Source organism: Chionomys nivalis, chromosome 7 (assembly GCF_950005125.1).
Source record: "Chionomys nivalis chromosome 7, mChiNiv1.1, whole genome shotgun sequence".
Classification (NCBI taxonomy): Eukaryota; Metazoa; Chordata; class Mammalia; order Rodentia; family Cricetidae; genus Chionomys; species Chionomys nivalis.
Window position 1 is genome coordinate 59,339,719 of NC_080092.1, and position 26,743 is coordinate 59,366,461.

General features: G+C 46.7%; 3 protein-coding genes across 8 annotated transcripts in view; 1 reads left to right on the forward strand and 2 right to left on the reverse strand.

Moving 5' to 3' along the window:
- Positions 1 to 42: 42 nt before the first annotated feature.
- Positions 43 to 5,302, forward strand: Ift20 (intraflagellar transport 20). Of its 6 annotated transcripts, none has more exons than XM_057776163.1 (6): positions 43 to 177; positions 1,869 to 2,122; positions 2,268 to 2,396; positions 3,477 to 3,562; positions 4,664 to 4,767; positions 5,165 to 5,302. In XM_057776163.1, the coding sequence occupies exons 2-6, from the start codon at positions 2,050 to 2,052 to the stop codon at positions 5,244 to 5,246; spliced, it is 474 nt and encodes a 157-aa protein (XP_057632146.1). In that variant the 5' UTR covers positions 43 to 177; positions 1,869 to 2,049; the 3' UTR covers positions 5,247 to 5,302. The 6 variants fall into 6 exon arrangements, with proteins under 6 accessions (XP_057632146.1, XP_057632145.1, XP_057632147.1 ...); XM_057776162.1 differs by having other exon boundaries at positions 49 to 177; positions 1,861 to 2,122; XM_057776164.1 differs by having other exon boundaries at positions 49 to 177; positions 1,892 to 2,122.
- Positions 5,303 to 5,524: 222 nt separating this feature from the next.
- Positions 5,525 to 13,658, reverse strand: Tmem97 (transmembrane protein 97). Its single transcript, XM_057776161.1, has 3 exons — positions 13,398 to 13,658; positions 7,533 to 7,677; positions 5,525 to 6,599 (listed from the first exon to the last, which is right to left on the reverse strand). The coding sequence occupies exons 1-3, from the start codon at positions 13,521 to 13,523 to the stop codon at positions 6,340 to 6,342; spliced, it is 531 nt and encodes a 176-aa protein (XP_057632144.1). The 5' UTR covers positions 13,524 to 13,658; the 3' UTR covers positions 5,525 to 6,339.
- Positions 13,659 to 20,680: 7,022 nt separating this feature from the next.
- Positions 20,681 to 26,743, reverse strand: part of Nlk (nemo like kinase) — a 126,115-nt gene continuing 120,052 nt past the window's right edge. The window contains exons 9-11 of the mRNA XM_057776222.1: positions 26,189 to 26,387; positions 25,434 to 25,527; positions 20,681 to 22,407 (exon numbers count right to left, since the gene is read on the reverse strand). Of these exons, the coding sequence (XP_057632205.1) occupies positions 22,353 to 22,407; positions 25,434 to 25,527; positions 26,189 to 26,387 (348 nt within the window). The 3' untranslated portion in view covers positions 20,681 to 22,352. The remainder of the gene's footprint in view (positions 22,408 to 25,433; positions 25,528 to 26,188; positions 26,388 to 26,743) is intronic.

A 26,743-nucleotide genomic window follows, 5' to 3' on the forward strand; every position in this document is an offset into this window, starting at 1 on the left:
GGGCCGTTATCGCTCCTCTTGGATTGCCTCTATTTCCCAGCAGGCACTGCGGGCTGGGCGGATGCGAGTGGTTCTGGTGTCAGGGGGTGACGTGTGGCTACCAGGTCCTGTATCCGTGGCAGCGGCCGGTTGTGGTTAGCGTCTGGGCCGTAGCGTGCCGCCGCAACGGGTCGGCAGGTATGTCGTGATTTGAGGTCGCGGGAGCTGGTGGACTTGGGACTTGAGGGCGAGGTGACCCTGCGCTGAGGGTTGGCAGGCCCAGACCGATAGCGGTGGTTTAGAGAGAGCCGGTTTACACCCAGCTCAGCCCTAGAGCGCGGCTTCCTGCCATCTCCGCGGGAAACCGAGGCTCGGACAGTGCAGGAGGATAGCGTAGTAAAGACCGCCACGTCCTTTGCCAGTTGTTCCTGACTGTGCCCGCGCCTTCTCCGCACCCCACAGCCGCAGCTGTCCATAGTGCCTGCGGAGCCCGTCACCGCCCTCATGCTTAGGAACCTCAACCCCAGGTTTCTGGTACATTTGGTGGAAGCTGGGGGTGAGGCGGGGTTCTGTTGGTCCGCTGCGCACCATTTCCCAGCAATTCTCCTTCTTACCCATCTCATTCAACTGTCCTTTCCAGCCACACACTCGGTCCACCCCACATTCATGGCCATCACGCTCGGCTCTTTTTCCTCATCTCCAGTTTGCTGCTTTCAGAGATCTGTTACTAAATTCTGTAGACTCAGAAACCATCTCAGCTCCGAACTCGCCTTCAGCTTCAAGTCTTTTCTTCTGTTAAGCCTACCGTTTCCACATCCATTCATTCCACAAACATTAACAGAGTGCCACTTACCTGCAGGCAGCCTGCTTAGATGCTAGGCTATCAGCGAAGAATCTGGGAGCTGCTGTTCCTCTTCCCTCCCGTAGGCCAAAGCAGTGATCTTTGCTAATCTGATCGACGAGCACTGCTGGAATCCACTGCTAGCTGTTACCGTTATAGAAAGCCAAGTTCAGGGCTGGAGCTTCTCAGCATCCAGCTCTAACCAGTCTAGCCTCGTTGCTCCCTCTTGTCGTTGATACCACAGCCTTTGTGTCAAATTCTAGTTTCAGGATCTTCCCATGCGCTTTCCCCTCTGCCCAGAATGCCTCTCTCCCACCTTCTCATAGAAGATTTTTTGGGACACGTTTAGTTAGTTAGGTTTCATACCGTTTTTTTCCTGAAGACTTTTGTTGACCGCCCTCTGCCCTGTGAGTGCCGCGCTCTTGCAGCGGCTTCACAAAGCGCTGAGCGCTGTTCCTCGTGGTCTTATCACAGTTTGTGTTTATTTGCCTGCTGTGTCTGACTAGAGACACTGTGTTCACTCTGTCCTTGGAGCAGGGATTCCAGTTTTTTGAAGAAATGCATGCAAACGGAAGTCTAGATAGGTGTGTGCACCCTCATATTACACGGACTTTTGTGTAGCTCCTGGTCCAGTTAATCCCTGGTAGCTCGTAAGTGCTCAACTGTTTGTCCAAATAGAACAGCACAAGAAGACAATTTGGTTTTGAGACAGGGCCTCATGTAGCACAGGATAGCCTGGGACTTGGTATGTAGCCCAGGTTGGTCCTAAATTTGTATTGGGGTCCTCTGGCACAACTCTGGGGTCAGAGTCATTTATGACTATAGCTGGCTTTTAGCGCTTTAATTTTTTTAAATTCACTCAGACTTTTTCTTTATTCATTTCAATGCATGCATTTGAAAAGCCTTTTGGAGTGCACAAATGGGGATTTCTAACTATGCTTATGGCTCACAGCTTAGGCCAGATGCACCCAAGTGAGCTGCTGTTTTTACTTTTTTGTTGGCTTAGTGATAGTTCTGTAAAATCACTTAATGCAATATAGTTTTTCAGGTTCCATGGCTGTTTTCCTCCAGCTAAACTGTGCTGGTCCAGGGCAGGCACCGTGTTGCGTTCATCTTCACACCCAGCATCTAGCAGTGCTGGCATGTAGTAGGCACTCAAGAAATGTATGTTGAATGAACGATGCCTGTGACAAGCAACTGGACTTTATTCTTTCCTGATCCTTGCTCCTATGACATACCTCCTGACTGCCACTGTCACCCCTTCAAAGCAGAGCTTCTCTAGGGAGCCTGGAAGGGAAACAGGTGAGGCTGGGTGGTGGAGGCAGAGGGAACGGGGAGCGTGAGGCGGGCTTGCTGTTGGTATCCGGGACTGGAATGGGCTGAAGTCGAGCCTGAATTTCCTTGGGTGTCTGGGCTGAAATTCAGGTTGGGGCTGATTTCTTTGCAGCTATGGCCAAGGACATCTTGGGGGAAGCAGGGCTGCACTTTGATGAGCTGAACAAGCTTCGGGTGTTGGACCCAGAGGTTACTCAGCAGACCATAGAGCTCAAGGAAGAGTGTAAGGATTTTGTAGACAGTGAGTATCACTTGGAGACACAGTGCTTTGAATAAATTCACTACCCCACCTTGACTAGCGCTCTTAGGTCTACCAGAACGGAGTGCTTGCTACCTGGATTGAGCCTAGTCTCTGGATTCCCATGTGTACCCAACCTTTTCTACTTGCCCTCTTGTGTTGCCATGGAGTCCCACATTTAGTCCCCACAACACTAAATGGACTGGGGGAAGAGGTGGGTGTTTTTTAGATGAATAACCTTAAAATTTTTGATAGAGAATTATGACTTGGAGGTGGGAAATAAATTATATATTCTGATTTGATTTCTTGGTAGAATAGTCTTGGTGGCAGGATCTGTGTTATTTGGAGTTAGAGGTGGTAACTGAAGTCTCCAGGAGCAGCTCAGCACAGTGGTGCCCTTTGGGCTACAGATCCCCAGAAGGCTTTCTTTCCTAACTGCTAAGCCAGCTCAGTGCCAATGGAAAAACCCAGATTAAGCTGGAGCAAGGGAATTTTCTTTCTTTCTTTCTTTTTTTTTTTGAGGGTCTCACTGTGTATGTTGTATGTTGGCCTCAAACTTAGGATTCTCCTAACTCAGCCACCCTAGTGCTAGGGTTCCAGACCTGTGCCACATACTCAGCTAAAGCAAGAGATTTATGGGCCATGGTTTTGTGGCAGGTTGCTTGGTGTCTGTTCCCAGTTTAGTGGTTGCTGTATGCTGTGGCCCACTTCTCTGGCCTATTTTCATAAAGTAAAACAGGGCTCCAACATACCAAGAGCATTGAAAAGAGTGACTAGGAAATGGGGCACCTAAATGATGTGTGCTTTTTACCAGCTGTGGTTAGAGGTGGGGATCCCCACACCACCTTCTACTGAAACTTTGGCCAGTCCAAAGACTGTGCTTGTGTCCTTAGAATCCGTTCTGGGGCTTATGCTCCAAGTCTAACTCCGGTATTGGTCCCTCTTCTCTATGGTAGATCAGATGGTGGGAGGCTCAGGTTAGTAGGCACTAGGCTGCTGTTACACAGATTAGAAGGGGCAGTTGGCTTTACCTCCCTAGTTCAAAGAAATGCTAATGAGAATGTTTTGTGCTTTCCCTCAAAGAAATTGGCCAGTTTCAGAAAATAGTTGGTGGTCTAATTGAGCTTGTGGATCAGCTCGCAAAAGAAGCGGAGAACGAGAAGATGAAGGTAAGATCAGCAGTTGGCCTTGGCCAGGAACCCTGTGGCTTTGTCTTTATTATAGGGATGGTAGGCTCATTTAACACAGGTATTTAATAATCAATAGATGCTGGCCTAGTTAACGTGGTGAGCTTATGCCAGTATTTTCTTTTTTCTTTTATGCACATTGGCGATTTGTCGGCATGTTTGTCTGTGTGAGGGTGTCGGATCCCCTGGAACTGTTGTGAGCTGCCATGTGGGGTGCTGGGAATCAAACCTGTGTCCTCTGGAAGAGCAGTCAGTGCTCTTATAACCGCTGACCCATTTCTCTAGCCCCCAGTATTTTTTTTAAATTTATTTCATGTGAACGAATGTTTGTCTGCATGGATGTCTGTGCACACACATGTGCACGTCTAGAGACCAGAAGGTATCAGATCCTCTGAAACTAGAATTAGAAATGTTTGGTTGTGAGTTGCTTTATGTGTGCTGGTAATTGAACCTAGACCCTCTGCAAACACAGCTAGTACTTAATGACTGAGCCATCTCTCCAGTCCCCAGATTTTTAGATTGATTTATGTGTATCTATTTTGCTTACTTGCATGTATGTGCACCACGTGTGTGCCTGGTGTCCTTGCCCTTGGAGGTCAGAGAGGGTGTTGGATTCCACAGAACTGAAGTTATAGATTCTTGTGAGCTGCCATGTGGGTGCTTGCAGCACTGAACCTGGCTCCTCTCCACGAGCAACCAGTGCTCTTAACCACTGAGTCCTTTCCAGCCTGGCCAGTACACACTTGTTACTCCTTTTGATCTTCATGGTAGTACTGGTGGGTGTTTTTTCCCTTCTTTTACACATGAAGATGTGAAAGACTGTCGGGTACAGATGGCTCGGTAAAAGGCGTTTAAGTGATGCCTCCCAATGGGCCACTGCATACACTTGGGCAAGCCAGACCACTTTTTTTTTTTTTTTTTTGCCATTTTTCACCAAGCCCTTTGGGATCAGTGGGTTAACAGTCTTGACTAGCCATTAAAACCATGGGGCTCTTCTCTCTTTTCCCCTCCCAAGTGACTTTTCCCTTTTGAAGAACTTAGGTGAGTTTAAACCATGCCTTCTTTGGCCATGATGTTCCTTAGGCCATTGGTGCTCGGAACTTGCTGAAATCCATAGCAAAACAGAGAGAAGCCCAACAGCAGCAACTGCAAGCCCTAATAGCAGAGAAGAAAATGCAGCTAGAAAGGTAAGCAGCCATGCTAAGCCAGTACTCAACTGCAGACTCTCATTTTCCTTCTCCATCACCTTGTCTTTATGCATCATTTTCCAGGTAGAGCACCTCACTGGGTATTCTGGAGATTTTTAAAAATTACATTTGATAAGAAAGTGGAGACTTAGTTAATTCCAGATGGCTTCCCACAGTCTGAGCACTGGTTCCTGTAACAAGGGCTGAGACCACCTCCTGTGCCTTCCCTAGGGATGGAGGTTTCTCCTGGGTGGCTCTAAGTAGGGCTTTGCTTATTTCACACTCTTGCCCTGGCTTCATAGCTAACCATTTCTTGCAACTATTTAAAGCTCTATACTCTCAATTATCTTGTTTTTATTTCCTTCTTTTCAGGGCTTCTAACAATTTTGTTTTTCAGGTATCGGGTTGAATATGAAGCTTTGTGTAAAGTAGAAGCAGAACAAAATGAATTTATTGACCAATTTATTTTTCAGAAATGAACTGAAATTTTCATTATTTATAGCAGGAAAGCAAAAAAGCACCCAAAACAAACAGAAAAACCTCTGTACCATTCCAGTGACTTGACTGATGACCAAGTATGTCATGGCAGTGTACAAGGAGGCAGTACTGCCATCTGGGGCCCCTGTGGGGCAGCTGCTCCAGCCGTTGCTAGTGGCAGAGGCAGCACAGGGCCTCACCTCTTGCATTCTCAGCACAAACTAAACTTTGATCCACCTTTTTTTTTTTTTTAATTCAAAAAGCTCTCAATGAAAAGCAATAAATACCATTAGCAAATGGCGTGGTCTTTTCTGGTGCTCTGTTACCAGCCTCTCTGAGAACTCAGTGTTCTAACCCCCATTCACACAACAAACCAGGCAGTGATCAGCAGCTACCTTTATTTGGACCAGACACACAGTCAGACAGTAATAACCACAGCAATATGGTAAAAGAACACTTCCTAGCACCCACCAATCTTTCATTTCTCTGAGGAGAGCCAGTGGAACAGCAGACACACTGTTAACCCAGTCTGGACAAGATGGGAAGGACAAAGCTATCTACCACGGAGCCTGGTGGCACTGAGCCACCAGAGTTGGGAAGTACAAGGACTAGCAGGATAACTTGAAGACGGGGCTACCTGTGAGTGGCTACCTTCCACTGTAAACCATTTCTGGCTTAGACTCGTGAGGCAGAGATACAGGCAAAAAAAAAAAACCAGGTAGTTTTTTCATGGATGTTAAAGAGACAAAATTTGTGACATTAAGGTGGCCTAAACACCCAGTGCTCACTGGTTGACAAGTGATCAGCTATAGAGGTAGTTAGGATCTAGTCAGGTCTGTGCTAACTAGCTTGTTTGCCCATTGTTTAGCAATGATGTGGCAGAACTTTGGTACCATTTTGCTGGTCCCTACCCCTGCTGATGGCCTGCTCAGCCCTTGGGAGGTGAGGGCCTGGCATGGTTCTTGCCACTATCTTGTTCTTGTACACTGCTGCTTGTATTTCAAATGCTGCTGAAACATGGGTTCAGAGCAGTTTTTCTTGTATTGTCCAGAAGGCAACTGTGCTGTGGGATCTCCACCACCAGGCTAGCATCCGTTATTTTTTCTTTCTTTTCTCCTCGTTCTTGTAGTAAGGGTTCCGCAACATGAACAGGAGGAGTATAATGGGGATTATCAAGTAGGGGACATAGACACCTATGAGGGTCAGTCGTTCACGGAAATTCTCAGGTCTTACTCCTTTGAAAGCAACAGCTTTGGAGAAATCCTCAAGTAGAAATGTATAGAGGATTGGAATTAATGTCGTTATGGTATGAACTGCATAGATGATGGCAGGGATTCGGATCCACCGGCAGCTTCCTGAAGCAGAGGAAGAAAAAAGGACAATTAGGTTAAAAGTCATGTCTGGTGACTTCCAGGGTGTCTGGGACATGGTCTGCCCCTTCCCTGCTTGTCTGCTCCCTCTCAGCTCAATGGTTCTGTCTCCTCTTGATGGACAGTCAGACTGCACACATGAAAACTAGGCAAGCTTATGTGACAGCTAGGACCCAACTGAGGAAATGGGAGCAGCAAAGCAGCTTGGCCAGTCTGGTCTAGAACACAGCACCCATAAAGGATCCACACGGGCAAGAGGGCACAGCTGGATCCTGTGCCTACAGGGTCCCAGTGGGAAATAAACTTCCCTACTCAATGAGCTTAGTTTCCAAGGATGGCCATGGCTACTTCATAACGGCACTAATTATATGTTGGCATGTAGACTTTTTTAATTTAAAAAAAATATATATATATATAGTTTTGCCTGCATTCACGCTGTGTGCAGTGTCCCCCAGAGACCAGAGAGGGTGTTGGCTCTTCTGGAACTGGAGTTACAGATGGTTTTATATTGCTGGAAACCAAACCCAGGTCCTTTTGAAGAGCAGCCAGTGTTCTTAACTGCTGGGCCATCTTTCCAGCCCCAAGAAAAATTTTTAAATGAGAAGTTAAGCTCTTCAGGGATTGGCTTGATGCTTCCAGCTTCTAAGGCAATATGCTATCCTAAGTGGAAGATAAGGCCACAGATAAAAGAAACTGTGTGTGTGGTGGGTTAAAGGGAACAAGCTTATGCCTGGCCTCAGGCTTCACATCATGAGGGATCTCTAGATAACTGAGGCAGCCCAGTTTACGGGACATCAGCTGAGCCCATTTAATGTTCCCTGTAACATCTATGCTAGCAGACACCAGATCCTTGAAGCTACAGGGGTTTGCTCCTCCAAGAGATTTCTGAGCAAAACTAAGATTTCCCATACTACCAACCTTTGAAGAAGGCATACGCTGCAATGGGGAAGAAGGGCAGCTGGAACACAAGCTCACAAAACACGAAGGACTTGAACCACACTGGGGGGTCTTGCATCAGAGGGTCTTTGAACTCCTTAGAGTACCACTGCAACAGGTTGCTGAACTGGAAAAGACAGGATCCCGATGAGTACTAACACGTGGCTGGCAGAAGTTCAGTGGCTTCAGTGCACCAAGGTCCTCACTGTGCAGCCCTGGTGCAGCAGTGACATACACACATGGCTCTAATGACATCCAGACCAGTGGCTCTCAACCGTCCGAATGCTCTGACATGTTTTAATAGAGTTCCTCATGCTGTAGTGACCCCCAATCATAAAATCAGTTACTTCATAACTATAATTTTGCTACTGATATAAATTGTTATGTAAACATGTGGTATGCAGGATATCTGATATTCAACCCCTGTGAAAGAGTCCTTTGACCCCCAAAGGGGTCATGACCCACAGGTTGAGAAACACTGGCCTAGATGGTCTTAATAAAAACCTCTTAGTCGTGATTCAAATGTTACCTTCTTTGCAGAGTAAGCTTTCCTGGGCTCCTCAATCTCATCTTAGTGCTACTGTGCATTTATCCCTAACTGCACTAGCACACACTAGCTGCATCACTGGGGAGCTACAGTAACTGCCACTTAGGACCATTCTGCTCGCATCTGTTGATAAGGAAATGGAAACCCATCCTGACGACACAACCAGATGCCTAGAATCCTCAAATGCAGACGTCAATGAATTTTCTTGGGTGAGGGCTGAGGGTAGAAGGGAAGTAAATTTAACCTCTGTGGAGACATAGACATTTCAACCTAATGTTACAAATGCATCTATTTTTATTCACTGGCTTCAGTTTTTTTATTAGACCAGCTGGGTATTGGTGGAATTACACCAGAGTACATAGCATCATGGTTGATGTGAGGCCTGAGTCAGCAGTATGGGTCTAGCTCCAGCCTCACACTTGTAATCAACCTAACAGACCAAAGTATACAGCCCCATGCTGACTGGCTACAGGCAGGAGGCGATGGGAACCTGCAGCTGCCCACTCTGGCCTGTCAAACTTAACATCCTAAAGCAAGGTCATGTTCAGTTACATGGTCTAAGGCTAACCTGGGCTATATGTGATCTTGCCTCAAAAATGAAGTGACAAAAAAATAGCCTGGAAATAACACTAATGTATCTCAAAGCCAAGTAAGTGTCAAGATATGATGCTAAAGGTGACTCTGGGGTGTTGATCTTACGATGGAAAATCTAGGGAGGTTTTTTGGTGTTAATTTCCAATCAAAAGATAAAGGCTGGGGTTTGAGAGATGGCTCAGAGGTTAAGAGCACTGGCTGCTCTTCCAGAGGTCCTGAGTTCAATTCCCAACAACCACATGGTGGCTTACAACCATCTGTACTGAGATCTGGCGCCCTCCTCTGGTGTGCGGGCATACACTGAGGCAGAATGTTGTATACATAATAAATAAATAAAATTAAAAAAAAAAAAAGATAAAGGCTGTTGGGTATGGTGGAACTTAGTAATCCCAGCACTTGGGAAGTAGAGGCAGGACGATCAGAGTTCAAGGCTAGCCTAGTTGGAGGCTAGGTCTGGCCTACAGACCTATCTCAAAAACAAAGAAAAATCCAAGTAACAGCAAAGACAGGCTGGCTACTGTGAAATGGAGGCCACGTCACCATGAGCTTTAAGCAAGCACCCAGAAACACTGTTGTGTTGGGGTCACAGGCGTCAGAGCACACAGGTGCAAAACTGGATCCTTGGCAATACCCTTTGCATGCCCTGAGCACTCTTCAGGGCAGTAAGGTAGGGACAGGAAAGGTTAAGTCGGCCTCTCTCGGGTCTCTTTCCTAACCTGTAAATTGAGCAAGTCAGGCTAAATGTTTTTGCCCCTCATTGCATTTTTTTTTTTGTTTTGTTTTTTGAAAACAAGGTCTCTTGTAACTGAAACTGGCCTTGAACTCCTGATCCTCCGCTTCCCAGGTGTTGGGGCTAGAGATGTGCACCACAACTTCACATTATAACTACTTATTTAGCAAGATTTATTTCAGAGTGAAGTACTGACAGGTATTTCTGCCCATTTGAATGCCGCTGTAAACAACTGAGCTGAGGGTGGCCTACTCCGCAGGTCCAGACCAATGTGCAGTACTGCAAAGCTGAAAGGCTGCAGGGTAAGATCAGCAAAGCTGGCTGCCCCGCTCCCAGGCAGCTGGAGCCCATACGGGCTACCACCTACCTACCGAATGCCAGCACAGCCTGGACAAGCAGTGAGTGTGGTAGCTGGCGGCAAGGGCCTGGCTCCAGCACACAATTTCTCCATCTTTGTGTTCAGATGCAGTGAATCCATGTACAACAGCGGTGAACACGGATGAAAGCGTGTGTGCTTGGTCCATAGCCAAAGATGTTCCAGTTTAACACTACCAAATCTAAGCACGCAATTGCTCAATATCATTTAAACCCTACACCCCAAGGTTTAAAAGAAAAAAACTTTCCATTTACACCACACCTACCTGGAACACTGTCTTTCTGAACTGGTCTGCTACAGAATCCTGAAGAACCTCAATTAGGATCAGGACCGACTGCTTTTAGATCTATGGGCTCACACGGTTTTCTTGAGATACTACAAAATGCTTCCTTTCCTTTCTGTTTGAACCCAAGCTTGTCTTTAAGCTCAGGCCAGGTGATTTGATTCAAACAACAAAGTTTAGTTTGCAAAACTCAGCCCAGTCACTGAGGCCTTCCACCTTTTTGGGGAAAAACCCTAGATGATATGTTTTAGCTTCTTATAAATGGTCTTTTTGTGGGTGTAAATTTGGGCTTTGCTGTTTGTTTTACAGACAGTCTTGCTATGTAGCCTAGGTTGGCCTTCAACCTAGTGAGTGATCCTTGTCTCATAGCCTTCTGAGTGCCACCAAACCGGTTCTAAATTCAGGGATCATTTAAGACAATCTGTGACTGACTTAAATCCCCAGATTATTATTTTCTCCACGGAGAAGCAACAAAATCACTCCCCATGCAAATGAAACAAGAGGGAGGAGGGGATAGTGTTGCAGGCAGGGTGTTCCAGGTTTACGCCTTTAATACCACAGTTTCTGGTCAAGACATTAAAAAGGCAGGGCCAGCAAGATGGTTCTGTGGGTAAAGTGCTTGGTGCACATGCCTGATGACCTAATTCCCTATCCAGAACTCCTGTAAAGATGGAGGTGACAATTGACCCTACTAATTGTCCTGTGACCGCCACACAGGCATTGTAGCACAATAATAATGAATAAAATTTCAAAAAAGGCAAAAAGGGGACAGAGATAAAGGGCTAGACATGAAACCCAGCACTGTGTGCATGCTAGACCGTGGCCAACGCTACATCCCTAGCTCGAAAGCTCATCGGGCACGGTGACAATAAACCTAGAATTAAGTATCTGGGAAGCAGAGGAGGGAACCTGAGTTTGAGGCCAGTGAGGTCTAGATACTGAGTTACAGGACAGCTAGAGCACACAGTGAGACCCTATCTCAAAAACAAACAAATGTTAAACTGGTGGTCTGTATGATGCTAGTCAAATTGTAGTTATTTGGAGAGTGGTAAGCAGGATGCGGACCAGTAGTCAGGACAGACACCAGGAACTGTGAGGGAAGCAGAGGCAGCTGTAAGTAATGAGACCCCCATCTCCTAAGGCCCATCACTGGGTGGAAACGGTTCATGTCTGGAAACCCTGTACAGCTGAGATGGTGAATGTTTGGGTCTGAGGCTATCCTCGGCTAGCATGAGTCCCCCCATCCCTTACTTTCTTTTTGTTTTTCAAGACATTTCTGTGTAGCCCTGGCTGTCTTGGAACTCTATCTGTAGACCAAGCTGGCCTTGAACTTCCTGAATGCTGGGATTAAAGGCACGTTGTCAACCACCTGTTGAGACCCTTTTTCAAAATTACCAAAATACAAAAAACCAGGATTGGCTTCAAAGCTACAGAGAAACCCTGCCTGAAAAAACAACAAAACCATGCAAAAAGGCTAACTAATAGCTAGTGCTGTTCTGATGGCCTCTTCAGGGTGTCAGGCCCCTTGGTGGCAGGAGACCGATGGCACTCAAAGGTATAATGTCCTTATCCATGTCCAACAGGAGGACATGGATGCATCATTCAAAGGAATCTTCCTGTTAGATGGTGGACCTTCAATGCATCACAGTGACCTTTATAAAAGCCAGAGGGAGATGTGAATACCTTTGACGTGGCAATATGATGCAAAGACTGACGTGAAAGGGGTGCAGCTCAGTGGGTAGACTGTGTGGCATGCCTGGGTCTAGGTGTGACTCTCAGCTCTGTAAAACAAGCCATGAGACACTGGCAACCACCACAAAGCTGCAAGCAGCAAGGAGCATAGTCCTCCTTACAGCCCTGGGACCTACCATTTTAAATTCCTAACTTCCAAACAGCCTAAGAATAAATCTAGGGTAAAGTAAGCCACTGCATTTTTGACAATGTGTTAGAGCAGTGATACAAAATGATATAACTTGTATACACATAACACACACTGTGTTTTAGTGCTGGGATTTGAATTTAGGGCCTCATGCATGCTGTTTTTGTTTTTTTTTAAACCAAGGAGCCACATGTTAATCCTACGATTTATCTTTGCGTTTACTATCTAACCTGTTATTGCAAAGCTGTGGCTGCACGCAGTACCCTAGTTACAGCCCTCTTGCAGTGTACTCAATGAACTGTTATTTTAAGGAAAAAAAGTTGGAGCCATAGAGCTCTAAACATGCCAAGATACTCAGCCAGTTCTTGGAAAAACCAAGTGTTCTTGCCACATACTATCTAGAGTTTCCCATGGAAAAGAAGGTCAAAGGTCTTCCTAGTTATGTGGTTCCATAAACAAATCAAAAGGAGACTTAAGGGAGTGTGTGTGTGTGGGGTGACATTGCTGACTGTGTCACTCCTAACCTATTTGTGTGGGTGGCACTCTTCCGGTGATGGAAGCTACAGTCTCCCCCTCCTCAGAGGGCACAAGATACATGCAATTTTGCAGACACCATTGAGAACTCCTGGATTTCAAAATTAAGAACTGCCCTACAAAGAAGATAACATTTAAAGAGCATTTCAGAGGCATTTCTTGTTTCTTTTTTTTTCTAGTCAGCTTTTCTTTGAGTAGCCCTGGCTGTCCTGGAATTCTCTCTGTAGACCAGGCTGGCCTCGAACTCACATCAACCCACCACCTGCCTCTGCCTCCCAAATGCTAGGATTAAAGTCATGCGCCACCACAGCCCAGCAGTTCAAATTTTTATGTGAATAAGTCAGTCCTGCTTACAGCTCTACCCGTAGTTTGGAGAAGCATGCTGACATTCCCTGGAAGATTACAGATTCTGATAAAGTGGGGTCAAAGAATGCAGCTCCCTTCAAACCCAATTCAAACAGTGTACTTGAAAAGGCATTTCCTCAACGCGCCTGCAGCTAGATCCAGACCCAGGAGTGATGTACCACGCAGCATTAACCAAATGCTAAACCCTTTAGGCAGGCTCGATCCTACTGGGTTTTTTTCTCTGAGGTTACGTTGGAGTTTTAAAGCCCATCCACACAACTTTAACCAAGTCCAACAGCTGACAGACATTGATTCACCCAGGCCACTTCCCTCAGCCACCTGCCGGAGGTGGAACTAAGCGAAACACACCCCGAGGACAAAGGGTTTGCAAAGGTTTAGGGAGTAAATGTAGCTTGAACCCAGGACTTCTTGAGTGCCAGGGATGCTCCTGAGAGGAATAAAGCGTTGGTCTTTGGCTTGTTAGACCTAGCTTGGGCCCAAGTCAGGCACCGAGCCGACGGGAACCGCGACGGCACGTGGGGGACCCCTGAACCCTCACCTCCTGCGGGTACAGTTCGGCCGGCAGCACCGCCTGCAGGTCGATGAACAGCGTGATGGGGATGTGCGAGACAAAGTAGAGGCCAAGCAGCCACTCGACGCAGCGCCTGGCGGCCACGGCCCCCATGTTCGTCCTGTCGGTTAAGACGCAGCTGACACGCCTGCACCGGGAACCCGCGACGTGGGAAGAAACCTGGCGCCCGCGCTGTGGGACGCGCTGATCACCCCCGACCTACGCAAGCCGCGACCATTGGCCGAGAGAACACAGGCGCGGCGCGAGAGTGGGCGGTCGCCCACGGGCTCCGCTCCTTACCTACCCGGGCTGTAGTTTGAGCGACGGCCCACCAATAGTTCCCATTGGCTGTTGGGAGCGCCGCGCGACGGGGCGGGGCTCGAGCCGTCCACGTCGGCGGGCTCGCGTGTACGGAGTGGTGCTCCGTGCGGTGGTGTCCCGCGTGATGCGTAGCTTTCATTATCTGCGTTCTGTTCCGGACCCGGACTTGTGGCCTGTGGCGCCGCAGTGACGGTGCCGGAGCTCCGCGAGCCTCGCCTTCGTGCTGGCTCCAAAAATCACTGTCCAGCCCAGAAATAACGATCTTATATCCTGGGTCTTGCTAGGCTCGGGACAAGATGGGGGCTGCCATTCGTTGAGAAGAGGGGGCACAGGAAGTGGGTTCAAAGGAAATTAATTCAGTTTGGGCTTGCAGACACTTCTCAAGATTAGGACTTGGCTGTTGCTAAATGGTAGTGCTCTTGCCTAGCGCTCAAGAAGTCTGGGTTCTGTCACCTGCAGGATTTGAAACAGACCCCCACTAAAGGGCTGGGCGTGGGCGGACCTCAGTGAGGTCTAGGCCAGCCTGGCCTAGGTCAGCCAGGGATAGAGAGACCCAGTCTCAAGCCAAAACATAGAAACAGATCTTGAGCAGACTGCAGCATCTGGATGAACACGCCTAACCGGAAGTTGGATGAACCTGGTGACTAGATCTGAAAGACAGCATTCGAAGCGGGTGGAAGGTTAGAGAGCGAAGTGCATTTAAGATATCTTACAGAAGGTCCAAGCCGGGCGGTGGTGGCGCACGCCTTTAATCCCAGCACTTGGGAGGCAGAGGCAGGCGAATCTCTGTGAGTTCGAGACCATCCTGGTCTACAAGAGCTAGTTCCAGGACAGGCTCCAAAACCACAGAGAAACCCTGTCTCGAAAAACCAAAAAAAAAAAAAAAAAAAAAAAAAAAAAAGAAGCGATCGCAGGGAGGAGTGGAGCAGCTCCGTGGGCGGAGAAACCCTGTCTCAAAACAAAACAAACAAAAAGCCAAAAAACAGAAAAGAAATGGGTTCGAAGTTTCTGCCCACAGAGAAATTAGTATAGTTAGGGGAGTGCAAAGATTAGGGTTAGCCAAAATTAGCCAAGATTAGGGTGTGCTTGAAGGGATCAGGGATCGACAGTGATGAAGCGGGTGGGTGGTCCTTGACCCGGACACCCGAGTCTCCTAGGCCGTTTCCTGCAGTGTGGGGTCTGCTCAGGAAAAGGATGTTGGATGCACCAGGGAGGGGATGGTTAGGAAGATAAAGGTGATCTGAAGAAGATGGACAAGAGTGGTTGAAGCGATCGAGTGTGGGACCCCAGGAGGGAGAGATGAGCCATGGACACTCGTGATGGGAAGAAAATAGAGAGGTAAATGGCGGAGGCCCTGCTGAGAATGTCAGTGCTCCAGGAATTTGGGATGTTCTGCCTTCAAGAGGGCCTGGCCATAGTGCTTTAGAGGGAAGGGCTTTGGGAGACGTGGCCTATGCACAAAGTGCCCAGTGCTAGAAGGCAGTAACAGAGGAAGGTGGGTGAGGGTGGAGATGTGGCCTTGGGGAGCAGGAAGGCTGGTGAGCTGGCTTCCAGTTATGTGGGAAAATGAACAGCCTGCGCTGTGGGGGAAGTGAGCCCTAGACAGAGCCTGGTGCCAGTTTCTGAGGTGACTGCTGAGGGTGTAGACAGTGAGGAGGGTCGGGAGGGAAAACAGCAGCAGACGTCTGAGTAGATGACCATTGCCTAGGCCCTCGAGGTCAGAGAACGAACGCTCAGTATCCAGAACCTTTTAGAGGTGCTCCCAGGTAATTTTTCTAAAACAAAACAGGCAAACAAACCCAAAATAGGACAAAAGGCAAGTACCAAAGGAACCTTAGGCTGCTGAGGAGAGTTTGTGTGAAGTTAAGGCTTTCAAGAAAGCTATTCCAGTCCTCAGCTCAGGCCTCCAGGTCTATTTGAATAGCTTCCCTTCTCTCCAAACCATTCATGTGTGTGTGAAGCCCTTGAGGGCCCAACGCCTTGTAAGGAAAGAGACTCTGTCCAGAAGTAACAAGGCAAGAGCTGCACCAGCCTCCAGCCCCAGACTCTTAAAACTGGCGGGAATGGTGTTTAGTTCAGACCTTCCCCTGGTTCCTTCTTCACAAGGTTTGTAGTCCTTTCCAGACCAGGGACCAGGAAAGGCCTGGCCAGGCTGGAGAGATGGCTCAGCAGTTAAGAGCACTGGCTGTTCCATAGGACCTGGGTTCAATTCCCAGCAACCACATGGTGGCTAAGAACCATCTGTAATGAGATCCGGTGCCCTCTTCTGGCCTGCAGGCATACAAGCAAACAGACCACTATATACATAATAAATATTTAAAAGAAAAACACTTCCCAGCACTCAGAATAGTCCTAAGGAAGGAGTGGCTGTTCTGAGTTCTGCTTAACCCTGTACTGTGAGTAGACCCTGTACTCCATCCTGTGGCTTCCAGCTTCGGACATGTGGGGCCCCAAGCAGGCTTCTGCCCAGGGAACACAGCAAGTGTGCAGCTGTGAGTGTAAGGCTGTGTACACGGCCAGGTTGTTATCTATAGATAAAGATTTCAAGGCCAGATGCTTCCAACTGGAAGGCCCTTCCTCCAAATGAACACCACCAGCCCCAGTCTTCTTAGTTCCTTTAGGAGAGAGCAGTTCGTTTTTATTTTTAAATTTTTGTTTGTTTTTGAGATAGGGCCTCTTTACATAGCCTGAGCTGTACTGGAGTTCATTCAATAGACCAGATTGCCTCCAACTCACAGAGATCACCCTGCCTCTGCCTCCCTAGTGCTAGGATTAGAAGCGAGTCACACCTGGTTCTTTTTCTTTTCTTTTTTTTTGGATTAAAAGCTTTGTTTTTTAAAATAGTTTTAAAACTATCTTATAAAATTATTTGTTTATTTTACTAAGCTGTGTGAGGGTGTCAGATTCTCTGGAATTAAAGTTAGAGACAGTTGTAAACTGTCATATGGTTGATGGGAATTGAACCCAGGTCCTCTGGAGGAACAGCCAGTGCTCTTAACAGCTGAGCCATCTCTCCAGCCCCTGGCTGTTTGTTTTTGAGACAGGGTTTCTCTGTATAGCTCTGGCTATTCTGTGTTTTTTTGTTTGTTTTTTGAGACAGGGTTTCCCTGCATAACAGTCCTAGCTGTTCTAGAACTAGCTCTTGTAGACCAGGCTGGCCTCAAATTCACAGAGATTCTGCTCTGGCTACTCTGGAACTTGCTTCGCAGAGCAGGCTGGCCTAAAACTCAGAGATCCATCTGCCTCTGCTTCTGGAGTGCTGGCATTAAACCACCCTCCCCAAAATTGTTTTTTAAACCAATCTCTCTCTCTCTCTCCTCTCTCTCTCTCTCTCTCTCTCTCTCTCTCTCTCTCTCTCTCTCTCTCTCTCTCTCTCTCTCTCTGTGTGTGTGTGTGTAGGGTACAAGCATGTGGGTACAGGGCCCACAAAAGCTAGAAGAGGATGTTAGATGCCCAGGAACTAGAATTAGTTACAGGTGGTTGTGAGCTGCCCAGTGTGGGCGCTGGGAACTGAACCCAGGCCCTTTGAGAGCAGTATGGTTCGCTGGTGAGCCATCTCTGCAGCCCCCAAACTGAAATTATTACCGTGGGGAAGTCACGTGGCCCTGGAGAGACTGGATGAGGAGGGGCACACAGCCGCTCTGCAGTCATCGCCGTGTTCAGTGACTTCCTTGTTCTTGTGGAAAGAGGCTGTGCTTAAGGCCTCGGTAAATTACTTGCCTACCAGGCCTTTTACATTGAACGCAACAACAAAAACAACAACTAGACAAAGCAAAAGACCTCAGTGGCTCTGTGGGATTGGTGTATCCAATCGACCCAAGTGTTGTGATACACAGACACTATACAGTGATGAGTCCCGGATGAGTGTCACCAACAAGTGGGATTAATTCAGATAAGGCTTTAGCTTTCTGAAAACCTTAGTAAGTGGGTAGCCTAGTTATTGGACTTAACAAAAGCTAGCAGAGAAGGAAACACGCTTTATAGCCTTACATTTGCTAAAACCGCAACAAGCAATGCTTCTTTCTACTAAATATATCAGCAAAAAGATCCCTGAAAAATTATTTGCAGGCTAAGCATTGTCTAATGTCATGTCTAATCACAACCCTGAGCGGCAGAGGCAGGAGAATCGGGAGTGCAAGGGTGTACTTACTTGACTACATGGCACGTTCAAGGCCAGTCTAAACTACGCGGAAACCCTGCCTTTGAAAAAAAAAAAAAGCAGGGCTCTTTACCTCCAAGAGGTTTTACTCCCAGCCCCACAGAGCGGCTCACAACCATCTGAAATGAGATTTGGTGCCCTCTCCTGGCGGGCAGACAGACATGCGGGGAGAATGCTGTTAACACAATAAATAAATCCTTTTTCTTTGGGGGGGTGGGGGTGGAGAATGTTATTCCAAATTAGGCAAATAAAACAGAATTCTTTGAACCAATATTCTAAGAGATTTGTAATTTCTTCTTAATCTCGTTGAAGAATCTATTTAAGATGACTAGCCCAAACTCTTTGTCCTCTTCAATGGTAACTTCATACTCAGCCACGGCATCCAAGAATTCAATGCATCTCTTTAGATCTGGTTTTGTATCACAAAATTGTCTGAAAAGAAGTCTTCCTATTGGCTGCTTGTCACAAAGACTGCTAAAATCCTTTTCGATGGGGCATCTTAGGTCAGAGCACAGGATAATAAATAAATCTTAAATGTGTGTATTATTTGAGACAAGCACCTCAGTGACCCCTAGCGGTAGGAAGGGAATCCTGGCATTATAAGTACCCCTGCTTCCCTCTGTCCTCCATTTAACCTACATTTCCCTCCTCACCACGCAGCCTGCCTCCTCCATCCTGTCCTTGTGTATTTAAGCTCAGGTGACAGTCACTCTCTGTGACCGTCTGTGGCGTTCTGGAAAGAGAGCTTGTCCCTTTCCACTACGAGCATTGCCCTGGGCATGTTTTCCACTCGACCCTCTGCCCCATGCAGACTGTGGCCTACGGTGTAAGACCAGATTCAAGACAGTCCAGTGAGCCGGGCGGTAGTGGCGCACGCCTTTAATCCCAGCAGTTGGGAGGCAGAGGCAGGCGGATCTCTGTGAGTTCGAGACCAGCCTGGTCTACAAGAGCTAGTTCCAGGACAGGCTCCAAAGCCACAGAGAAACCCTGTCTCCAAAAACCAAAAAAGAAAAAAAAGACGGTACAGTGCTTTGGAAAATGGTGAGCCCTGGAACTGCTGTGGCTTCTCACTGATAGATATACTCATACCTCAAAATGAAACCATGAGACGGGCACTCACCAAAGGATCGCCATCAAACCAGAGCTAGGATCGTGCCAATGCTAGAGATTCGGTATGGGGTGTGGGGGGGTGGGGTCTAGGAGACTGAGAACCATCCCCTGAGCTCCGTGGTTTCACCAGGCTGCTAGGGCTGGGCTGCCTTGAGAGGTTATCCTTTTTTGTGACAAAGAATCAGTGTGTGCAGAGAAGGCAGGGGTTAATCCTGAAGGACAAAACTGTTTCATCCTTAGCTCTTCTGGAGTTAAGCTTTGGAAGCTGCATTAGCCAGGGCCTGGCGGTACCTGCCTTTAACCCCAGCAGTCCCAGCACCCGGGAGGCAGAGGAGGGACAAACACTTGACCACTGAGCTCCACCCTTTAATGCAGCTTTCTTTCTCTTTTTGGGACAGGGTCTCACTGTAGAGCTCTGGCTGGCTTAGAATTCAGTTATGTAGACCAGACTGATCTTGAACTCTGAGATCTTGCTGCCTCCCAGGGGCTGGTATTAAAGGCATGTGTCACCACACCTAGTTTCCAGCATTAGGCATTTTCAGCTACATGGGTTTCAAATTTTAAGTACATTTTGGTGGTGGAAGTGAACTTAGTGGCCCATTCCTTTATGATCTGCCCCACGTCCTCCCAACTTCATGTCCCCCGTTTTTATAGTTCACTGATTATGCTGACCAAATATATACATGAGTGTTGTATCCATATACATGAGTATATATATCCGTCCATGTACATAAGTATGTCCATCCATATACACGAGTGTGTCCATATACATGAGTGTGTGTGTGTGTGTGTGTGTGTGTCTGTTCACTGGACTGTGGTCTTCTGACCAGGAGTCATATTTTTTGTTTTGTTTTTTGAGTCAGGGTCTGTGTAGCCCTGGCTGTCCTGTGACTTGCTCTGTAGACCAGGATGGCCTGTGATTAAAGGACTGATCCACCACCGACGGACAGGAGTCATACGCGTAAGAACACTGACTTTCCTTCTCCCAGAAGCCATCAGCTGTCAACAGACAAGCATGCTTCATCTGTCCCGGACTCTCTGAATGTGGCTGACAATGAGGGCTGACTGAGAAGCCAAGGACAATGGCACTGGTTTTTTTTTTTTTTTTTTTTTTCCGAGACAGGGTTTCTGTGGCTTTGGAGCCTGTCCTGGAACTAGCTCTTGTAGACCAGGCTGGTCTCGAACTCACAGAGATCCGCGTACCTCTGCCTCCCGAGTGCTGGGATTAAAGGCGTGCGCCACCACCGCCTGGGTGGCACTGGGTTTTGATTCTACTGCATATACTGGCTTTGTGGGAGCCTAGTCTGTTTGGATGCTCACCTTCCTAAGACCTGGATGGAGGGGGGGGAGGACCTTGGACTTCCCACAGGGCAGGGAACCCTGACTGCTCTTTGGATGGGAGAGGGAGGGGGAGGGGGAGTATAGGGAGGGGAAGGGAAGTGGGAGGAGGTGGAAATTTTTAATAATAATAATTAAAAAAAAAAAAACCCAAAAAGCAGACAAGCAATTTCCACAAAGCTAAGAGTGGAAGTCAGAGCAGAGGCTGCACTGAAGAGAAACATGGTGTGTGTGTGGGGGTGGGTGTGAGATGGGATGTGTGTAGGGGTGTGTGTGTGGGGGTGGGTATGAGATGGGTGGGGGGTGGAAGTAAGACAGCGACATATCATTTTCAAATGTCACATTTAATGTTTTCACCACTGTACTTCAAATCTACATTGTACAAAGTGACCAGAAAGTGTGCCATGGTAACTGACCAACCTCTGAGATTGTACCTTTCATACCAGTGTCTTCTCGGGCTCTTTTGATACTAAACACGTTTCTCATTCAAGTGAATTGAAATGCTTCAGTTGGGTTGATTCTCAGGAGCCTCATAAAAAAACAAAAACAAAAACAAAGATATTGCACCATCTTTGTTTAGTAATTCAATGTTTGTTTCTTTCACAGCAAATAATTACTTCATTGAAGTTAAAACTTCCAAACATAACTTAATAGTCTTCAAATTCAGCTCAGATCACTCAGATGAAAATACTCTGCTAAATACAGATAACTTACAATAACTTTAACAGTTAATTGTCCATAACACACACCAAGCTTTTCCTAGACCAGTTTTAAGACGATCCGTTAGTACTCCTTGTACAGGTGAAAAACGCTCTTCGATTTTCTTGTCTTTTTATTTTTAATATAAAAGTTGGAAGGGACATTCAAGTCAAGTCTCCACATTGAACTTAAAAAAAAAAATAGTCATCATCAGCGTGTGGAGGTAAACAAGCCAAGTTGTGTAACTCCAGGAGGTAGAGGCCTTCGATTGGTGTTCGTATTTACATATGCACAGTTCAGTGTTCCAGCAGGAAAAAGAATTTGTCGAAAAGCGGTAAGCTATTTACTACTGTGACATTTCAAGACTCCCACAGCTCTGCCTAAGGACACAAACACATTTGACAGGATTCCCTATGTGCCTTGGTGGCTTTAATTTTTTAAAAAATTTCTTTTTGTCTTTTATTTATTATTTTTCACTGTCCAGTGCAGGAAAAGTCTCACAGAATTTCACAGACCTAAAATGTGCAAGCTAGTTCTCTCTATACAGCAGTGTTGGGGTTCTTTTGAAATTAGCACAGAGATGAATTATTTACACACATGAAGGATGCATGCTTGGGTCTTTTTTCTTTTTATGTAAGAAAGAGCAGAAAAACTTCTAATAAAAATAGATTAAATATATATATATATATTTATACTGGGTAAGGAAAACAGGGTTAGTCTCTCTACGCACGACATTGGAGTTCAGACAGCACACATCACCATCACGGCTCTAATGAGAAGCCAGGTATAGGGCTTGATCATTAGGTGGCGTGCCCCTCCCGCAGCCTCCCCCAGGTGCAGCCATGATCAGCTCCCGTGGCTCCATGATTGGTCACAGGCAAGCTTAAAACTAAAGTCTTTAGGAATGGCTCAAATATCAAAATGTATGACTATTTGTGTGTGTGTGTGCATGTGAATAATCTCGCTTCATAAAAAAGAAAAAAAGAAAAAGAAAAACAAAACATAAACCCCAAACGCCCAAATTTGGTTCAATTCTCGTTTGTTCTGAGTCGAGCCATAACAGCTGCACCGAATTCTTTAACCATGTGCAACTCTGGGTAAAATATTTTTTTTTTCTTCTAAAAGCACAACCACTTTACAAGATTAAAAGTCTAGTAACATTTCTAAATATTATTCATATCATACAAGTAGTGGTTGTTAATTTAAAACTTCATTAGTAAAATTACAGTACAAGCATGATTAACCCTCCAGAATTGCAAATCCCAGACTCCAGTGAAAGCTACATTACATCTTCAGTAGTACAGTGTCTTCCACTATCACTCCCACACCAGAGGAGACGGTGGCATCTCAGACGGCTGAGCAACGGTGGAACTGGAAGAAAAGGGAGAGCCCACAATCAGTGCCCCTCAAGGGTGAGAGGGCAGCTCCACTGGGCGCCCAGGAACATTTCTGCATTTTTTGTTTCTGTTGCTTTAACTTCTCTCCACTGACTTGTTTGCCAACATTCATTAGAGATCTGTTATCCTCAGTGGTTTACAGGGACAGAGAGGGTCATCTTATTTAGACAGGATCCCGGCCGTCTACCTCTATGGAAAATACACGCACAGTGCCTTCCATGGAGTCTACTTCATGATGTAAAGTAAATGGTAGCTATCATAAACAACGTTATCCATATTCAATCAGGAAATCCCCGTAAGAAGTACCTCTCACACCAGTGTCAGCTAGAGAGGGCCTATGAGAAGGGCCTCGTGAGCACTCTCGGGGCATTACTGGTGCGGATGAGCCGGGGTCCAGCAATTGTTATCACAGACCTGGTATTGGTTGCAGAGTCTAGGGTTGCTTATTAGAAAGGAACGGTAATCACTTTCCCGCCCAGAGCCCAGGAGAACAATGAGTAGCACCTGGAAGGTGGTAGAACACCTAATCTCCTGGGTCATTGACTCTTCTGGGAAAATATTAAACAAAGTAATTTAAAATCACAGAAAAGTCAAGATGCAAGTTAATGCCAGCTTTCTACACGGAAAAATGCAAGGAATGAAAGGCAACTGATCTTACTGATTTCAGACACGATTCTTGAGTTTGGTTCAGAAGCTTCAATGCAGGGAAGGCCCTACTTCAGTGTGGGAAAAGGAAAGAGTCGGGAGTGGGGGAAAAGAAAAGAGAGAAAGGCCAGAGGTGGGGGGGGGAGTGGGATGAAACTCAAATCCACCCTTTGTCCTATGTCGTGAAACAGCTTGTGGTTCTTTCTACCTGGCTTCATATTAATATTTGCCAATAGAGGGCGCAGGAGGGCGCTGCAGGCTGGAGCACCAGGCAACAGCTTCTCTTCGCGCGCTTCTCTAAATTTCTCCGCGCCTTTCTGACGGGCCAGTTCTGCCCACCTTGGTACATCTCTCCGCTAATGCCGTATGCTCCAGAAGATGCAGACCCTCTTCAAAAAGGCTCCCGGGCAGGGGACCTCTGAGTTCAATTTCTTCCTTGTTTTTTTCCTCTATTGGTGTATACGGGGTAGCTGCCTTTTGCACTTGCTACTTCGAGACCCCCACCCCCACCCCCGAAGTTAATTTTGTATTATTTTAGAAATTAGATGTCTTCTCCTGGCTAGCAATCCCTAGGATTAAAATCTCCCCACATTGTTAAAGTGGCTTCTGTCTTCCCACTGGAAACAAGGGAAAGACAGAATGACGCTTGCTAGAATCCAAAGTGAACTCAGCTCCCCACAAGCATCCTGGATGCTCCTCTAGATAAGTCATCTACCTGTTTGCCCCTTACCCACCCCAAAAGCAACCCACCCAGGCTTATTGACACGGAGACTGAGACAGGAAGATGAATAGGGGAGCATCCTGGGCTACAAGGTGAGAGCCTGTCTCAAAGAAACAATAAAACAAGACAAAACATGTGAACACACAACAAAGAGGGAGTCAGGTGGAGTACACGCCTGGCTGGCAGTGCTGAGGCAGGAGGATCAAGAACAAGGTGGGCTTGGGCTCCCCTGGTGAAGACCCAGATCAAACTGACCAAATAAATAAACTAACAAACCAATAAATAAATAATAAAGATCAAGCCCACTCCCAGCGTCCTTGGCTGTGTTATCAAGAAGATGGGAAGGGGGTGCTGGAGAGATGGCTCAGCGGTTAAGAGCTCTGACTGCTATTCCCGAGGACCTGGGCTCAATTTTCAGCACCCACATGGCAGAGCTAACAATTGTCCGTAATTCCAAAATCTGACACCCACATACGGACAGATGTAAATACAGGCAAAACATCAACGCACATAAAAAAATTAAAAATTATAATAAAAAAAAGATGGGAAGCTGGCAGGACTCACACTGGTGCTGCAGAGACCCACTCCCCACCCTACAATCGAGCAGCATAGTTCTATGGGAAAAAACAAAATTGCTAAACTCACTATGGGAGTCAGTCCCAGGAAGAAGACAGAGGCTTACTGATATTTATTACATCAACTTTCTATTGAACTTTTTGGGTTTTTTTGAGCTGTGGTCTCATGTTGCCTATGCTTGAACTCACTGTGTTGCCCAGGCTGACCCTGAACTCCCTTCTTGACTCTACTTCTTAAGTGCTGGGATGATGGTATGGGAGGTCCTCCTGTCTATGTGATGCTTTTATTGGTTGATGAAAAAAGAAACTGGCTTGGCCTGACAGGGCAGAGTAGAGCTAGGCGGGGAAAACTAAACTGAATGCTGGGAGAAAGGAAGGCAGAGTCAAGGAGAAGCCATGTAACCCCGCCGGAACTTTACCCAGTAAGTCACAGCCATGTGGTGATACACAGATTAATGGAGATGGGTCTATTTAAGATATGAGTTAGCCAGAAATACGCTTAAGCTATTGGCCAAAAAGTATTGTGTGTGATTATTTCAGGGCTGAGCAGCCAAGAACAAGCAAGTGGCCCACTACAGTAAGATGAGAGGCATGTGATACCATGCCTAAAATCTCTATTATTAAAAAACAAAAAACAGGTGGGTGGTGGTGGCTCACACCTTTAACCCCAGCACTTTGGAGGAAGAGGCAGGCGGATCTCTCTGAGGTCGAGGTCAGCCTGGTCGGCAAACCTTATACCAAAACAGCTAGAGCTGTTAAGCAGAAAAACCCTGTCTCAAAAACAAAACACAAAAACAACAAACAAGCAAATAAAAAATAGGGCCAGCAAGACAGCTTAGCAAGAAACAGTGTTTCCTACAAACCCTGATGACCTAGGTTTGCTCCCCAGAATACACATGATTCACACAGAGAGAACTAACTCTCACATACATACACATACACAAAATAGTTAAAAAAACAAAACAAAACAAAACCAAACACCCCCAAACACCCAAACCATGCTGAAGAACAAAATCACAGCACCCTCTTCTAGCTCTGAGGTGCGAGCTGTGCAGTTACCTAATAAAGCTCTTAAAGGCAGCAGACTGCGGGTTGATGCAGAGAGGCACTCTGTTTCCTTTCTGCTGTTCCAAAATGAACTGGTGGATAATTTCTGTGGAGAAAACAAACACTGTCCATGCCACTGCCAAACACAGGCTGGAAGCGTGGATTCCCAGCTAACGCAGCGGCCTGCTGGGTAGTTAACTCAAACGCACATCCTCTATCAGTCCCAATCAAGTTCTACTTTTCTGGAGCTGAAATGATGGTTGTTGCTAAAAACAGACAAAAACTTCCCTGAGGCACTGCCCAGGCTGGAAGCTCCGCCAGCGGGGAGCGTCTGCGTGCACAGCATTACAGGGGATCCCCTTCACCCTCTACCCCAGGGAGAATCCTCGGTGCAACTGCGTGAGTAAATTTTCATATTCCCTTTCTCATCACCATTCTCTTTAGCGGACTCTTTTACTCTTTTAAAAACAAAACAAAACAAAAACCCATCAGATGTACATAAAGAAGTCCAGTACGTTTCATTTACTGAAGTGAGACTGTGAACTCAGATATATTCTGAGTCTTTCATTATAAACTGAGTTTTCATTCCCCTGGAAATAATGCTAACTCGCCATTCACTGCACACACACATGCTCTGCACAGACAGCTACATGCAAAGCCGAAATAGACATGGGCCAGCTTTGGCAAGCCCCTGACTCTGGACCACTGCTGTGTAATCAAAGACGTCCCTGATCACCATGTCTGACTGGATGACAAAAGGCACTCACCTTTAACCTGTCGGACGGAGCTGAGGTTCTTCTCAAAGGTATCATCAAATTTGGGGTTGGTGACAGGCTCAAAGTCACTGGTGTAGACTCTTCCCGTCGAGGTGGAGAAGCAGCACTTACACATACACGTGTGGTATCTCAGCCGCCCTTCATCTAGGTAGGGGTGGGCTAAGGCATCCTTAGCGGAAATCCTTTTTGACTGAAATCAAATTCAGAGACCAGCACATCAACACTACAGATGAGCACGGCTGTCCATGTAGAATCTTTCACAGACTGAATTACATGACGCAGCTTATACTCGATGCACAGAACATGCTGGGTAGAGAGGGGCAGCTGAATTTAGGGGTGGGTGACAGGAGACTGAGTAGACTCAGAATAACAACTGTCACTTCGAAACGTCCTTCTGAAAATCTGGGAAGTTCCTACCTTGAGACAGATGTGCACAGGGCCCCAAATGACAAATACCATGACATTTAAATATGCAATGCTTTGCGTTTTAGACAACAGGCCACACTTTGGAGAAGTGTCAGCATTTAGGAGATACGATCATACTGG